Genomic DNA, 17,844 nt, shown 5'->3' on the forward strand with positions numbered 1-17,844 from the left:
AAAACTCAAAGATAATTCTTCTCCCCTGTCTCATAGCTGACAAAGTGAGAAAGAGCCTGTGGTCTAGAGGTTAATACATCTGCCTAACATGCAGACAGCCCAGGTTCGAATCTCAGAAGGGTATGTCTGGTTGAAAAGAACTAAAAAGTTCGAAATGGCTATTCCAGTTCTCCCTTAATTCTTTGTCAGCAATCCAAAATTTTTATATATATATATGTCCTTAATGGTTGCAAAAATGCGAATCCCGGGCATATTTATCCATCATTGTTGATCTTGCATCAAGATTGCATATATATATTCACTTCTACTCACCTTTGCTCCGAGGATCCCATAACCGAATGTGTCTGTCAGTGCTTCCAGAGGCTATACGCCGACAAAGTGGCGAGTAGGCTATTGAATTAAACACTTTGTTTCCTGTCTATGATACAATAAAAAGTGTAGTAAGTAGCATTTTATAGAAATCCCCTTTTGGAAAAAAATAAATAAAACAAATTAAATGCAGCGAAGTCATGTTAAAATGGCATTTACCAAAGTGGATTTAAAGCTTCCAGTTTCAACATCCCAAATTTTAATTGTGTGGTCCCATGAAGCACTGCAGATTTCATCTGTATCTGACCAAAGTACGGAAGACACGGATTCAGTATGACCAGAGAGGGTTGCAACAGGAGTCTAGACATGAGGAATAAAGACCAATGAAAAAATGGCTAACACTGGGTTTTTTAAAAATGGAAAAATGGAAAATCTAATTATCAATTAAAAACTAAATTGGGGAAATAAACCAGTAGAAGACAATTGCAATCCAGTTGCATAATGTTGCCAAGTAACATGGAATTTTCCATGTAGTTACTAAGAGCTTGAGAGAGATGTTACTTTAGAAAGCATTAGCAGGACATACTGGTATATGGGCAGATGAGTAGAACCTAGGCATGTCCTAGTCATAGTTACATTCCTTGAGAGTTCAGTTATTTAAGTCAGGGCTTTTCAACCTTTTCACCCATTGTACCACTTTTAGGATATGGCAATATCCGAGTACCACCAGTCGCCTAGCAAGGTGTCAAAAACTTGATGACCCAAAAAAAAAAAAAAAAGGAAAAAAGTGATAAAGTACAGGTAGTCCTTGACTTACAACAGTTCGCTTAGTGACTGTTTGAAGTTACAACGCCACAGCCGAGCAAGACACCTGCCTGCCCGCCCGGCGGCGCTCTTCCTCCTGTCCGAGATTTTCATTGTTGTGAGCATTTCTGTTGAGGATTGGCAGCGGCGGTGGGGTGAGGGGGTGTTTGGTTTTTATTCCGTCTGCTGGGTGGTTGCAGCAGGTTTTGGTCACTTCACATGACCCTGGGATACTGTGACCGTCATAAATATGAATCAGTTGCCAAGCATCTGAATGTAAATCACAAGACCCTGGAGATGCTGCAACATTCCAGCTGATTGGCACTTCTTCTGAGCCCTGACAGCCCCGAAGAAGTGCTGATCCTGGCGCTTCCGCTGAGTCCTGACAGCCCTGCAGCTCCAGCCATCTCTCACTCAGGCTTGTGCGGTGCTGTCACCAGTTCAGCTCATTCCCCTCCCCCGCTACTTTTCTAGGATGGTCGCGTACCACCTACCAGGTGCAATGTACCACAGGTGGTACCCGTACCACTGGTTTAAAAGCCCTGATTTAAGTGAATTGTGAATAAAGCTTGCCATGTGAACCACTGGGGGGGGTCACTATCAGTCACAACCCTGGCAGCTGCCCACATGAATCAAGCCAAGCCTGACTCCACTCATTCCTTTCTTACTCTTGTTAGTCCCAACTGCTCGGTTTTCTGCTTTTTCCTTGGTCTGTTTACTACTTCCTCCATCTCTGCTTCATCCTCTTCATCGGCAGGCACTGAAATGAAAATGAGATAAGATTAAAAAAGGAAGGGCAATAATCACACATTCATAATCTCAAATAAACACAAATAGCCTAAATTAGCTATAAGTTATTTTTTACCTCTTGGGTTTCAACACATTTTCAAAGCTCATTGAAGGAAATGGAAGAAGAGAAATAATCTGGATCTTTTCTTGGATGTTATTAAGCAGGCACTCTGTCTATTATCTATCTACCTACCTTCTAGCTATTAGCATTTTCTTAAGCATTGTCCTCAATTTTATGGAATGTGTAGGATAATTCAATCCAGCCTCTTGAGAAAGATCAACCTGTTTTGCCCAGAAGTTCTATCTCTGATGTCTTGAGTCTAGCCAGTTAATCAAAAAATTATTTAGTCATGAAATCCACCTTGCTAACAACCCTTGTGGAATGAAAAAGTCTAGTCTTCATTTCTTTATTGTATAAATGAGATGAACATATGAAGAACAGCTGCAGGACTTGGGTTTGGCTAGTCTAAAGAAAAGAAGAAACAAGGGCGACATGATAGCAGTATTCCAGTATTTGAGGGGCTACCACAAAGAAGAGGGGGTCACATTATTCACCAAAGCACCAGAGGGAAAGACAAGAAACAGTGGTTGGAAACTGGCCAAAGAGAGAAGCAACCTGGAATTAAGGAGAAACTTCTTAACAGTGAGGACAATTAACCAATGGAACAGCTTGCCTTCAGAAATTGTGGGCGCGCCATCACTGGAGATTTTCAAGAAGAGACTAGACAGTCATTTGTCTAAAATGGTATAGGTTCTCCTGCTAGAGCAGGGGGATGGACTAGAAGACCTCCATGGTCCCTTCCAGCTCTATTCTATTCTAAATGGGATGGAACTAAATTCTGGAACTGAATTCCATTTATTCAGGCTTCTCACCATGAAATTAGCTTATCATATGCTTTACAAGATGTGCCATTTTATATATGACTGCTTCATACACCGCAACTATAGAGTCAAAAGTAGTACCATGTGGGTAGGAATCTACAATTTTGCACTAAAATGCTACATTTAGAATTGTATGACAATAAACACAGTATGTTTGCACCACGGAAGTACATTCACAATTGTTAGGAAGATACATGTGTTGGAGGGGTGAGCTATGGGCAAAAAATAATGCTTGCGTCTAAAATATTTCTCTTACCTGCAGACCATATCTTCAGCATTTTATCCCAGGAGCCACTGCAAAACTAATAAAAAGAACAAAATTTGAATAAAATGGTAAATATCTGATTTGATCTGATTCCAGCCTAAATTAATATGCTTGTGTTCAAGCCACTGAATCCTGGAAAGTTCCTCAGAATCTGCTCTCCCCACATGTCCAGCCTGCCCTGGGGTAGAGTTGCTGCAGTAGCAGAGAAGCTGATGCTTCAATTACTTCGAGATATTGTCCATCAGTGGCAGAAAAATATTCCCAGCGATTCCAACAACACTGAATTGTACAGAGGCCTCCAGGGTCTTCTTGGTCTTAAAATGTAAAATCTCTGTTGCCATAATGTTCCCCAACACTGCTGCCCCCATTATTTCACTAATCCAACTCCACCTCAGATTAAGAGACATTAGTGTCATCAACAAATAATAATGCAATTCATACATGATTTGACAGAAAGCCTAGAAATTCAAGGATGAAAGAAAGGGAGGACAGAAAGCCAGCATATGTTATTTGTTAGATATATCTCTCTCCTTTCCCCTACCTGAACCTACACTCTCCAGTCCGAATCCATTGGCTTTTGCAAACTCTAAACATCTGTATTTCATCAAAACTTTGGAAGGAAATGCATTTAAAGCCCTTGGCAGTTAAAACTGATGTTATTTAAAAACAACATCCTTAGGAGTACTTGGGAAAAGGTCAATTAGAGGGCCAATGCCAGCCATCATCTTACAAGACCTGTGATGGAATGTTACCTAGATTCCCAGGGGGGTAGGAGTACATTCCAGAAGAGCAAGAGACAATGCAGTTTAGATAGCTTGTGTGAGAGAAAGAGGGTGCAGATGAGTCCTCCCTAATAGTTCCCAAGGTATATCATTTATGGTGCAAGTTGTCTGCTTTAGTTTGGCAAGTGTCTATAAGTGAGGAGCAATAAAGAAATCTGCTCACAAGAATCACAATGTGTCTTTCTTAGTTTTCAAAGCTTTAGAAGGCCATGTTATGAGGTTTTGATCTGAATGTTCAAAAGAACTGCAGTAGTGCTTATAGTACAACACACCTGTCTACTTTTTAGAATATGACAGCAGAGGAGGAAGGCACATAACTTACTTTGGTCCTTGAACTATCCACTGCTACAGATTCCACACTTCCTGCATGTCCCCTGCAACAATGAAGAGCCCTCACTTTGTTCCTTTCCACGCTCCATTCCCAGAGGAGGATAGTCTGATCCATAGAGGCGGTGAGCAGCAAGCATGACAAGCTGTCTGAAGAATATAGGCAAGGATACAATGAGCAGCATTTCCTAAAACCAATCATCCAATTTCACTCTACCCCAGAATCTGGTAATGGGATTAAAAAAAGCAAAACTCTACAGCACAACTATAATTAGATTTAGAGTATTTAAAATGGGACGCTCCACTATGCCTAAAGGAATACATATATTTTAAGGAATGTGAAGATCAGTGGTAATCCATAAGTATTGATTACTATTGTATGAACCAATAATCCTATACAAGTAGGATCTGTCTGAAAAAATAATAGGAATACATGGGATTCTGAGAATCATTTAACCCGCCTCTTAGGCGATACAGCTCCTCTCAGCTCCTGAAGGACAACCTCTTGGACAGTGATTGCCTTCATTTCTAAAGGTGAAATCTAGATGTTGCTTTAAAATCCAAAGACACCAAGTTGTTTTTTGTTTTATTTTTCAGTAAACTTATGGAATCTAGCTACTATATTCCTTTGTATCTTGCTGAAATGCCAACATGGATCAATGTTACGTAAACAGATACTACTAGGAAGACAACACTTTCTGATGCTGTAAATTAGAGACATAGCTCCATTGCCATTGTCCACAGCTACGTCAGAAACACAGCTGAAGGATAAAAACCAGTCAAACATCTTCTTTTATACTAAGGCTGGGTCATAACTGGGTCCCTTTCGCTAAATCTAAAGTAAAAAGCCATATTTTTATGCATTTTAAAATAACATGTAGCTCAGTCTTAAATAATGTAAACGCTCCCCCCCCTTTCCCCAGTTTCATTATCTCTCAAAACATGAGAGGCCAGGACAAATGCCATGGCTTCAGGTAAGCAGAAGTCTGAAGCCTCTTGCACTATTGTTCCTGCATGTAAACAATACCAGGACAAAAATTATAATACAGCCCATTCAAATCTGTGAAAGATGGGAATGCTGCAGATCTTTTTTTTCCAAAAAATCTTAATGAATGTGAAAGAAAGAATTTTAAAGAAAATTTAAGGTTTAACAACTGTTAAAGAGACAGCCATCACTTAGTGGAAAGCAAAACAGCAACAAAAAAACTCAGAGCTGACTGCAATAAAAGTCTATCACAAGGTTCTGAAGGAAATCTATTTTGCCCTTTTTTACTTACCTTTTTTAACCCAAGCTACATCTTTTACCACATCTACATGCCCAGCAAGTGTCATGATAGGTTTGCCTTCTACTGACCAAATCCGGGAAGTCTGATCATAGGAACCAGTCAAGATCCTATGGAAGTCAGAAGTAAAGAACATTTTTGAAGGTGTGCCCAGCTCTTAATCAGTTTCTCTTCTAAAAATTTCAAATATACCTGTCATGGTTCTGAGAGATGAAACCAGTAAAAGAACTTCAAGGCAAGAATTCTTCCTTAAAGAACATTTTATTAGGAAACAAAGTATTGGCACTTACATAGTTGAACCCAAAACTGAGATTCCCTGTCCCCAGATACAAAGTAACAAGTTGCAATTCCCATCCCACAAACACTGTCATAAATCACATTCTCCAAATTAACGCAAGACATGCGGCCTCTCAGCCCACCAAACCCTTATCAGACCATGTCCTTGAGTTCCCACATTTCTACATTGTTATGGCTAGCTAAACCTTCAAGCATTCATCCCATCCCCCCCTTCTACATCTGAACTCTAAAAAATGGGAAAGGCACGCTAGAAGCAAAAGTAAAAATGGCTGCTGATTCTCAGTTGTCAGAGTGACAACATCCATTGTCATAGCGTTGACAATACCTACTGAACAGACCTTTCAGATTCTATGCAAAGCCATATTTTTGTAAATGTAATGCCAAGATGTGACTGGTAATGAGTTATAAATACTGTGCATAGTTCAAAGCAAGTGACATTCTCCCATTTTTTTCTAGAAAAATATAGCTATTCCCCAATAATTCTTATTGTCCATGTACCATATAGCAACCATTACAGTTTACTATTTGAACGTCATGTCAAGGTGTTTATGAGGTTCAAACAATCTGCGCTGTTTAGAAATTCCATATTTGTGATTTGTACCAAAAACAATTTAAGTCAGGCCAGAACGTGGCTATTACAAATCTGAAAATACCAACTCCACCCCATATCCATTCATTCTCCCGTTAATTTACAAAGAAAAAATCATGGCAAAAAAAGTAATCATGTTTTATTTTGCCAAATCATTCTGTGAGGAAAAAGAGCCACTAATATAACATGCATGTTTAATGTACCCACTCAGTTTAAAGCAACAGTACAATCACTTTTGGCATTTGTCTGAAAAGAATGGAAGGAGCTTATTATAATTTAAGCTTTGCACCCTTATTTTTGAGGCCTCAACGTTTTCTATGATAGCAGCTATATATCTGGAAAGACCGTTTTAACCTTATTGATGATGCCATTTAATTTCACTGCTTCATATTTTTTTTTCTTTTAATGACCTGCATCGGAGTGGAGTCAGGGCAATTAAATGGAATTCAAGCGTTTACTAGCCAGATGCCCTTCCTGATGCCAATTACTCAGTGCGCCCAGAGAAAGAAATATCTGCCGCTATCTAGGATCAAACTCACCACCTCCTGGCTGTGAGATGAGAGCTCTACCTCTAGGCCACCATGCTGCTCAATTTCACTGCTTTATATATTTATCAAAAATGAATCGATATTTATTTATTTTCTTATTTTGCCTGGCTATACTAGCCTAGGATAAACCCACTTTGAATGCATCATTTACCTAAAACCTCGATGTAGGGAAGGAAGGTGGATTATAAGAATTTCTGAAAGAAGCAACAGTGCCTGAGAGAAATTAGTCTTAAAGCTGATTTAAAAACTTTTGGCAAAGGACAATGACCGTCCTAATACAGCTGATAAAAATTAAATAGTTTTGGAATGAGCATCTCATTCCTGAACTACTGATGCACAGAAGAGAGAAAGGGGCAAGGAAAGATGGATAAACTTCTAGAAGAGTAAAGCACAGGAACCTATTTACAAGGAAAGCAAGCTTATACTGTTATTAGTGCAGTAAGCTGTACCAGAAATCAAAAAGAGCCAAAAGCAAATTTAAAAATTCCTTGCCATTCTTCTGTAGCTTCAATAGAACTGATCCAGTCATCATGTAGCATGCACTCTTCAGGCTGGGGTGCTGTATACTTCTCTACATATTCAATTTCTACTACATCTTCCTGTATGTGGAAGAAAGAAACATTAACTACTGTACTATAAAGCAAATCCAGGAGATAAGCCTACAATCCCACATGCTAGGAATGGAAAACATGTTGCTATATTACATAAACCCCATCAATCCTAGCCAGCACGGCCAGTACTTAGGAATGCTGGGAGTTTTTATCATCATCATCTAGAAAATGACAAGTTCCCCAGCCTTGCTACTGTCCCTTGCCGTGGTCCAATGGAATCAAGGGACTATACTTCCAAATCAACATACCATTTGCCCATCCACTCATCCATTGCATTTGCACTCTAGAACTGTCCATTCCATGGTGGAAATTACTGAGTTAGAGTCAGAATAGTAGTATAAAGTTTCTACTGGTCAAAAATACAATTAAATGTATAACCTAAAAAATGTAACTTCTTACAGTCATTCACTTTTCATTAAAGTGGTTTTGAGTTTGGGAAAAGTTGAACAAATGTTTGTATCCAGTTTTGACTTCTATCAGCATAACAGGTACAAGGAAATAGATCTGATTTTTTTTTCTTCCTTCCAAATATGCTCCAAATAGTTGGGGGACACCTGGGTGGTGCGGAGTATGGACAGGTAGGAACTCTGCTGCTGGGCATGTTCAATCTATTCACATGAGACTGAATCTTACACTTTCAAAATAAAATACATGCAATATTTGCTTAAAAATAGTAATAGGCACTGGAACAGTAGCCGGTTACTATTGTTAAGCAAGAACCTCACTTTAGACTTCTTGTCGGCTTCCCTGTTGACTTTGCTTGTGGAAAACCAGCAGGGAAGATTGCAAGTCAAAATCACATGACCACGGAATGCTCTGAAATCTGGGCTGGTTGCCAAGTGGCTGGAACACAATCACAATTGCGGGGATACTGTGGACAATTGGAACTTTGGGGACTAATTGTAAGTGCCACTAATTCAACACCATTACAACCTTAAGTGGTCACTGAATGAGATGTCAATAATTGAGGACCACCTGTAGTATATTAGTCTTATATCTGTATGCTTGCAAGTCTGATAGTTTAAGTCATCATTAGAAAAGGCATCAAATCATCATTAGAAGTGGCTACCAATATACCTATTAATGTAAGTGAATACTGGTTGGTACTATGTATCTCAAAACCCTACAATGCACGAAGCAGAGATTAAACATAAATAAATAGGCAGCATACCCATTAAAGTCTTCCGCATAGCTGCCAGGAAGAAAATTGCACTGCATTTTTAAAAATACATTTCTGAGAAATGTTTAAAAAATCATAACATTCACCTCTTTCCTCAAAAAACATTAAAATGGCTTACTGTTGAAATATTTTCCATTTCCATGTGTTTGACAAGAGACATACGCAAGAACTGTCCTTTGACAAGGAAGTCAAATTCCACATATTTGTGATCGTCTAGAAACAAATCAAAGGATCAAGTTACATAAGTTACAACTTACATTAAGAGCAAATTTGGAAAATGTATGGTCTTTTAAGATATAGTTTTTCTTTCACTGTTCTTGAATTTCTTTTAACAAGTTTATTCTCCAGATCACTAGTAATATTACCAATACATATAAAATGGAATGCAGCATCTTAGTTGCTTTGCTAGATTCCTTTACAAAATATATTACTTTCTCTGGATTTCTTTGTAAAAACAATCATGAGAACAAAACTGAGTTGCTATTGCAGACAATCTGGCTTCATTCCAAAGCTGCCAAGATAAAAAATTGTCTGTGTAAAGAAGCATCCCGGGAAAGGAAGATTTTTTTTTAAAAGTTTGCTCTCTTTATAAGTAAATGAACATTCAACCGTAGGTAAATACTACTATATTTTGAATGGAATACCCAGCCTGACATCGCTATCTCTCAGTCTAATCTATTTTTCCATACTGTGGGAAACTCCATATGTCCTGTCCTGGATTGGTGAAAGAAAGCATAGAGAGATCAACAATCCATTATAATCTAGTGCATGGATTACATTATAATCATCTCTAATTTGTTTGATTAAATAATATTGAATCTGAAAAATATATAGTGAAGCAATTAGTTATCAAAATAAGTCAAGTCTGCATAATTATAAATACAAAATAAATGTGATTAGTTGTATGTTTTTGATATCTGATTTTACAATACCCCCGAGGGTTAGAATGAATATTAATGGAATCACATCTCAAATATAAACATACCATTTTTAGCTTCCAACAATTTGTTGATAATGTTACTGAGGTCAGCAACTTCAGAGGTAGCTTGGATAGAAAAAGGAACATCATCTATCGTATATCTATAGAAAGAAAAGAATCACATATTTTAACAAAACATGGCATCTCAGACCTTCAGCTCTCTCAGGGAAAAATATGGCTAATAATTTGGGTTTTCAAGACTTCTGCTCAGACAGGAAACAAATGGGGAGAACTAACAGACATTTTTTATAAGAATTCCACAGGAGGAAAAAGTAAGTAACTTCAAAGTCTTGTATTCTGCACGATGGTGGGCTTAGCTGTGAGCAATGAAAACAGTGTTCTCCTGAATGGCTTCTGTTTAGAAGATCTACTGAGATATGCTCATTGCCAGTGTGGGTGACTGACCAACTACTTCCTACAGAGTAACCAACAACTCTTAAGAGGAATGTAATACAGCCTGGTTCTAAGAAGAGCAGACTCCAGAATGTTTTCCAAGAAAATCTGTACCATTTTTTCCTTAAGTGAAACAATCAGAGGAGAAAACATGGAAGAAATGAAAGCCTTCTACTGGTGGTACCCTAAACAGCCAAAGCAAAGATTAAGATGTTTGTCATTTGCAATTCCTGTAGCATATTTATCTTACTGCCTGAATAAAGCATATATTTATAGCCAATGGAAGCTTGTAGGTATCCTTCATAAAAAAAATCAAAGGACTGGAGCAGTTAATGGCCACACTTCAGTTGATAGATTGTTTGCTCAAGTTTGCTATAATAGTTGGCTGAACACTAGTAGAAATCCTACAAGGCAATTTCCACTTCTGAACGGTTGCACCGAGAAGCTCTCATTGGGGTGTGAGTGAAACATCCTGAAAGAAAACTTGATCAACACCTGAGCATTGATCCCCTGAAGCTTACATATACCCCCCACTAAGGCATGTAAAGAATGACAACTTATTCGATCAAATAATAAGTTTATAGCAGAAGCTGGCAATCAACCATAGAAGCAAAGCTAGTAGGTGGAATAAGAACCAAAGGCAAGTTTGAGATTGACAGAAATATATTACAGAAATGAAAGAACTATCTCATGGCTAAATCCTTAGGTGCTATCACTGAGAAATTCTAGCATACTAATGAAATGCTAGATGCCTGGGAAAAGTAAACATCTCAAAATTTAGCAACAAGGATTTAGGGAACTATAAATCAGTCAGTCTGGAATTGATACATAGGAAGATTCCAGAGATATTGATCTTAGAAATAACATAATAAGAATGGGACTTTCCATAAATCAGCATTAAGAATAATCTAAACTTAAGAATAATCTAATACTTTTCCCAGGCATCTTACCTCACATTTTGATCGATATGGAAATTCTGTATATCTCAACTTCAGAAAAGAAATTGATAAAGGTCTCCACTGATGTGCCAGTTACTAAGCCAATGGTCAGGATGAAATAATTCAGTAGGTACAAAAAGTAGCATGCTTGAAAGTTGTACTCTATAGATCAGAGGCCCCCAGCCTATGGGTCAGGCTGCTTGAGTGGCTGGCCAGTGTGTGCGCACATGTGCATGTGTCACCTGCTTGCACTGGCGCTAGCTGAGCCATGAGCCTATCACCAGTGCTAGCCGAGCTGTGAGCTGCGTGCAAGTGGTAGCCAAGCCACGAGCCTCTCGTCGGTACTAGCTGAGCTGCAAGCCGCGTGCCAGCATTAGCCTAGCCATGCGCCGGCGCTAGCAGCCCCGTTTGCGGAGCATGCATACTCATGACACCGTTCACGCACACGCGCACACAGCCGCATTTGCATGTGTCCGCATGCGCGCATAAAGGTGCCTGCTCCTTCCTTTCCCACCAGGTCACCAATCCAGAAAGGTTGGGGACCCCTGCTATAGATGCTCATCAACTGTTCCTCACCAAATTGGAAATAGGTGCCACAACGATCAGTTTGGGATTATTTGTTTATTTAATGTTGGATGAAAATAAATGTTGAAATGTTAATCAATTTTGTAGATGACACAAAATTTTGCTAATATCCTACAAAAGAAATAAAATTCAAAACAATCTCAGGTGAGAGAAATGAAATAACAGAATGACATTTAATAGAAACATAAAATGTAAGGATGAATATTTGGCTTGGTAATGGTGCTTATAATGAAATCAGGTCTTGAAATAGCATGTATTGCAAATAAAATACAAGTCAACAGTTTGATGTGGCTGCAAAAAAAAGACATGCAATGTTAGGAAAAATTCACATTTATTGGATGTGTTCAAGCAGAGTCTTGACAACTGTCTGTCTAGATACTTTAAGTTCTTATACTAAGTTGGTGGTTCAATGGTCTAAAAATAACACTTTGCAGTAATATGATTCTAAGAAAACCAGTATGATAAACACAATACAACTGTAATGCTTATGAGGGTACAGGTTTCACATGACTTTTCAAACCCTAGTGTTGATATTAAAATCATAACTTCCTGTTATAAGTCCCAATCTGTATAAAGCTAGTCTACCTCACAGGGCACCACAATGGCCCCCAACGCCACAACCAATTCAGAGAAAACCAAGTTCAATAGAAATGAGCACCCAGGTGGTAGAAAGCTTTCATGCATTAAAAACTATACAGTTCTATCACTTCTCCAAGCAAGTTAGTTTCTGACTAAAGCTTCTACAATTCCTTGTCATTAGCCATGCAAGCTGAATTTGGTGGGAACAGAAAATACAGCTGTTTGGAAGGCACAAACTGCCTATACATGTTTTATTGTATTTCATTGGGTTTATTAGAGTATATAGTTACATTCACATAACTCACCTGCAGAATCTATGAGTTAATAGTTTTTAGAATTTCTTTTTATTTCTATTATACATTCCCCCCCCCCCCAAATGGAAAAAAGTGTTTTTACGAAATAGGCTGAATCAGGCAACGCCATCTACATACAACAGGTTCCCCACAAGATAGAAAGTAGGCGTGGTTCCATTTACTACGGAACTGGGTAGGCACAGCTCCCGGGTCTTGTCTACTTTCCTTCCTTCCTTGGTTTGATCAGGAAACAAGAATTCTTGCCCACAGGAACTCCTCTGCACACAGACTGATATGGTTGGTTATGTACTATCAAGTGAGTGTTAACTGCAACAAATATCACTTCAAAATCCCGTTTTTGTTTCAATTATAACTCTATTGCATTCAGTGCTTAACAAATGAGTTGACTGCCATTCCAAGAACCGGCAACCAATACAGTTTATTGTATACAACGTTTGCTCCCTGAAATCGTGGATGATGGGTTTTTATCACTCAAATTACATTTGGGCTTCCCTAACAAAAGGCTACATGGCCATTCAAATACAAACTGCCTAAGTTATCCAACTGCCATAGTTACTACTGAAACCTTGGTTACAAAACGGTACGTTTGCAAAGCCCAGATGCGCTCCGGCTACGAAGAGCGGCCCGTTTTCCGCACAAGATCTTGGAGATAGCTCTCCAAAATTGCTTGGGTGGAGATGCCCTCCTCCCTCTCAGCTTTGATTTGAATTAAGTCAAAGAGGGCAAAAGCTTTGTTTCATTTTCTGACAAAAAGGCGAGGAAGGGAGCCAAAGCTAAATTAGCGATGGTCCCAAGGAGAGACCCTTGAAAAGTTACAACTCCAGTTCCATTTCTCTGAGTCTTTCCCGTTCCCACTTACGTCGTGTTGCTGGTGAAGAAGCGAGCCTGAAGCTGTGCCATAGCAAAGATTACGGCCGGCGAGCTCCACAGCGGGCACGCAACACGCGAGTAAGATGCCCGGCCTCTCCAAATCCGAAGATCCCACGTGGCTGAGAGTCCCCTTCGCCCAGTCCTGCAAGGCTCATGGATAGTTCAGGGAATGATTAGTAAGGTCTGCTCTTAAAGGTCAAAACCCAGCCTTGGAGTTTTAATATTTCTTCTTTCCACGGGGAGGAAGGAGAGATCCCTGATTTGGGGAGCATTTTCTTCCCCGGTGATGTTTTTTTTCTTCTTCTCTTCTATAACCCGCGAGCTATCGTGGAAGTGGTTCACGTTCTTGCAACGCCGAGCTTCCACCACGTTTATTCTTTGAGAAACACAAACAATACTCTTGACATTTTGCAACGGCGTTCGTAGGGGTTTACTAAAGCCCGGCTCGTACAATTCCAGACAGAGGGTGATTCTGTCAATGTCAGTATTTTATATTTTATTCTCTCGTAGCACTGATAATACAGTTTTTAAATAAATAAAAAAATAGAGTAGCCGAATGGCGACTGTTACAATGTTTGGGGATTTTTGTTTGTGTACATGTTTTCTTTTTGCAAACATTTGCCTTACTGCTGCTGCCGCCGCCGCCGCCGCCGCCTCCCAAAATTAGCATTTCTATAGATACTCGTTTAAGTCGGATAATGTAATTCAACCGTTCCCAAGCTAGTATTTTCTCAAATGCCTAGGAATTAGAAGAACTGAAATCCAGCCCACAGAAGTGCAACAGGCTTGATAAAGCTGTCTTAATTTTCTGGTGAGGCACGGGTTTCCCAGCTATTGTACTTCTTTTCATTATTTCATTAGCTAATTATCATTTCAACCCTCTGCAGAATAAATTCAAGAAAGCTCTTTCAGGGAGTACGGGAATTCCCATCTCTGGAGGATCACATTACTCTAACTACCGCATAATTTAGGCGTGATTACTCAGAAATAAATCCCTCTTCAGTCAGGGCGAGTCATGTTGAACTGAAGTTTAAAGTAGGCACCCGCTTTCTTCCGCTAAAGAATATGAGGTGAACGGAGAATGTGTGCACAGTATTTAGGACAGAACAAGATAAATGAAACGCGCGGCCATCTTAGACTACAATTCCCATGATGCAACTCGCAACCACATCATACTTTCGAGCAGCGACTTCAGCTCCTGCCTTCCATGCTATTTTTATCTGGAACGAAAAGCGGTGACTTACTATGTTCAGTAATAGGTTATACCGAATATATAAACTATGAATTCTGGCTGCCTTAGATAGATTGCTCAGGTGGGCAGGATGAAAATATTGGAAAAAGAAATCAGTTTTAAAATTCGAGCTTTTGGATATATGCCTACAATGTGGTTTTTGAATGCATAGCTCACTTCAAGTACGGTATGTTACTAACTAGACAACCCGTGTCCCGGTTGGTTCATCGTTTCAGAATCCTTACCATAATCCTCAGTACCTTCAACAAGGCAGAGCTTCTAATGTACTTATTGCTTTCACTGGAAAAGTTGGGATACATTCAGAAATGTATCTGCCTTGAAAATAACTTATGTTCAACTGAACAGCACAAACGTCAGCATAGGAAATGTTTTATGACTTTTTGTATTATATCACAAACTGTTTTTGATATTTATTTCATAAAATGTTTTATAAAATTTACCAAATTTAAATTCCACAAGAGTCAAAGGTCTCATATTTTGGACACATTCTGTACATTAGTCCATTTGAGATACCCTAGTTCAAAACGTTTTGCTCTATGGTCCACCGTTTTGCCCAGTTAAAGTTTACAAGAATCCGAGTTTTAGTAGTATAGATACTGTATATAGTATATTGTATATTGGCATTGGAAAGCGTTCCAAACAATTATTTTTTTAAAAAAAAAACCCCTTACAGCTTGCAATAGTCAAGTGTGCTTCTAAATCTAACAAAAATAGATTTCCGGTTCAGAATTGAAATTTGCTATTTTCTCTCTGGAAATCATGTAAAAATAACTCATTTATAAAACTGTATATGGTCATTTAAATAGAAAGTGAAATCTTGGTGAAAGTGCCAGATGGATAGACAAGAATGAAAATCAGGAATGCTAAATATTTTGAGAATGCTTATGCTCTAGTCTAGTTCACTTGTAACCTCAATGTTTAATAAATTGATTATAGTATTAATTCAAAATTTTGAAAGATTAAGACAAATTAAGAAACTATAACTACTCAAAGAAATGTTAAACATTTTTGGGTAGTAGTAATCAATGCAGTTGCGAACAGCTACATTAAGAAATAATCTATGATAAATACGAGCCTCATTGGGGAAATACAACCTATTCCGCTTGAAAGCGTTTACTTTTTCTTTGTGAATACAACTTTATAGAATACCTATAGCAAAGTCGATTGTGATCTTTCCCTGATTGATCCAGCAACATATTGAAGGCTAAACCTCTTCTTAATAACTTTTATAAAAACCCTCCAACAACTAATGAAGCGTAGATGGGAACAAAGATCGATTTTTTATTTATTAACATCTCCGGATCTCTAGTAATGGCCTAAAAACCTCGGAACCGGAAAAGGTAAAAACATGTGACTTCAAGAAAGGCCTCGCAGGGGGCTAGCTATCAGCGACAATCCATTTCCGGGAAGTACGGTGTCGCATTAGGTTGCCTTGAAAAGCGTTCGCGTGATGCTTGCACTGCGCCTGCGCCATACGAGTGATTCTATAGGACGTACGTGCTAGCTCCAAGGCCAGATTGGGTAGACTCTTCCCCCCTCCCCCTTTTCTGTGCCTATTGGGTGCTGAATCAGGGCTGAGTCTCCTCCTCTTTCTTCGTCCCTGGGGTACGTGTGGCCAGACCTCCCCGTGCCAGGGTGGAAACCTTGTTCCTTAGCTTCCATCCTCCTTCGGCTGTTGTCTGTGATTGCTGTGAAAAGATGCCCCGACGTGGAAATTTGTTTACTCAAGGGACAGGCAGAGACATGGGAGGGGAGGAGGCGGTTATAGGATTTGTTAATCATCTGGGGTGGGCGGAAAATTGACTATCATATTAGCATTCCTTTCTTCTGTAACCTGGTATCAATGCAACCTCTAGTGTTGGAATTATAATCTCCATTATCCCCATTATTTCTGTGAAAACGTCATGAAATTCAAAGTGATAGTGATTGGATGTCAGAGCTCTGAACAAGTCAGAATGGGCAGAATATTTCCTTCTGTTGTAAAGAATTATGGTATATATATATAAAGTTAGAATTAAGCATTTCTGACATTTATGAGATTCAAACAACAAACTGTGTAATGTTTCTGTATTTGTAAATGTAATTTTTGTTTTCTGTATGCACATGCATAGTCCTTCTAAGCTTTCTCTTTGTTCCTTGTATGAAACCAGTTTCCTAAGAATGTTTTCCTTTATAGTTAGGGATGATTAGAGGGGGGTTCATTAAGGTGCTTGCTTATGGCCCCCATTTCTATATAAGTTCCTGAATCCTATTGTTCCATCTCTAGCTTGGGAAAAAGTTAAAATATTGTTTGTTTCATTATTCCAAATGTTACATTTTACAGTTTCATGTTATGTTCCCCATTAATTACAAATATTGTATGGATATCTAAATTTTCATTCCATTAGCATCAAGCTATCATTTGAATGATAAATCCAATTAGACTTTTGCCTTAAGTATCATTTCTGCAGGATTGATTCATAGTATTTGCCATACTGTATGATACTCTCTGTCTTGTTACTTTGGAAATGTATATCCGCAAACAGCCATTGGACCGTTGGATGCAAGATGAGATCTGACAGTTTCATTTGTGGCTTGGAAGGGTGAGAAGGAACATTTTATGAATTCAGGTTAACAAGAAGTATATAAAGAGCAGCAATTCTAGCAGAACAATTTCACTAATAATGGTTTTCCCAATTTTAGTACTACAGTTATGGGAGAAGCATGCCTAACTAAGCTGCTTTTTAGTTCCTTAAATGTGGACTTGGCAATGCTCAGTCCTTTGATAATCAGGAGTTATTTGACGGCTCTCATAATAAATCTAACATTTATTTCACTTATTATATTTGGGGATCTTGGTTTAGAAGTCAACTGTAGGTTTTATTTAAATATAAATTTGAGTACATTTGATGCCATTATCTTTCTAGATGAGTCATAAAGATATGTTGGCAGCTGCTTTTCCTTTTATGTGAAACTGTTACAGGCAAAGAGTAAATACATCTAGACTAATTAATGTCAAAAGTCCACTTTTACAATGAATAGTCAATGTGCTTGGAATAACATTCCAAAGTTGGGATTCTTACCTAAATATCTATGAGTTAAATGAAAGTAACTTAGGATCAAGCACAAGTTATGCACAAATTAATACTGTAGTTATGCAAAGATACTTTCTGAAATGCTTAACATTCTTGTTTACTATTAGTAGCTTCTAATATTTAAAAGGTTTAGAAGAAACCATTTTTAAGCTGAAAAGATTTACACTTGATTTGTTAATATTAAAAAGTCAACG

The 17,844-nt window shown here is 38.5% G+C and overlaps 1 protein-coding gene across 1 annotated transcript in view; it reads right to left on the bottom strand.

The window, feature by feature from the left end:
- The window catches only part of WDR12 (WD repeat domain 12), a 20,863-nt gene extending 7,387 nt beyond the window's left edge, over window positions 1–13,476 (bottom strand). The window contains exons 1-10 of the mRNA XM_015819605.1: window positions 13,314–13,476; window positions 9,652–9,746; window positions 8,785–8,879; window positions 7,368–7,474; window positions 5,436–5,551; window positions 4,154–4,308; window positions 3,041–3,086; window positions 1,782–1,873; window positions 529–669; window positions 313–418 (exon numbers count right to left, since the gene is read on the bottom strand). Coding sequence (XP_015675091.1) covers window positions 313–418; window positions 529–669; window positions 1,782–1,873; window positions 3,041–3,086; window positions 4,154–4,308; window positions 5,436–5,551; window positions 7,368–7,474; window positions 8,785–8,879; window positions 9,652–9,746; window positions 13,314–13,354 — 994 coding nt within the window. The 5' untranslated portion in view covers window positions 13,355–13,476. The remainder of the gene's footprint in view (window positions 1–312; window positions 419–528; window positions 670–1,781; window positions 1,874–3,040; window positions 3,087–4,153; window positions 4,309–5,435; window positions 5,552–7,367; window positions 7,475–8,784; window positions 8,880–9,651; window positions 9,747–13,313) is intronic.
- Between the last annotated feature and the right edge of the window lie 4,368 nt (window positions 13,477–17,844).

The sequence above is a fragment of the Protobothrops mucrosquamatus genome, unplaced genomic scaffold (genome assembly GCF_001527695.2).
Source record: "Protobothrops mucrosquamatus isolate PMUCROS unplaced genomic scaffold, P.Mucros_1.0 scaffold958, whole genome shotgun sequence".
NCBI lineage: Eukaryota > Metazoa > Chordata > Lepidosauria > Squamata > Viperidae > Protobothrops > Protobothrops mucrosquamatus.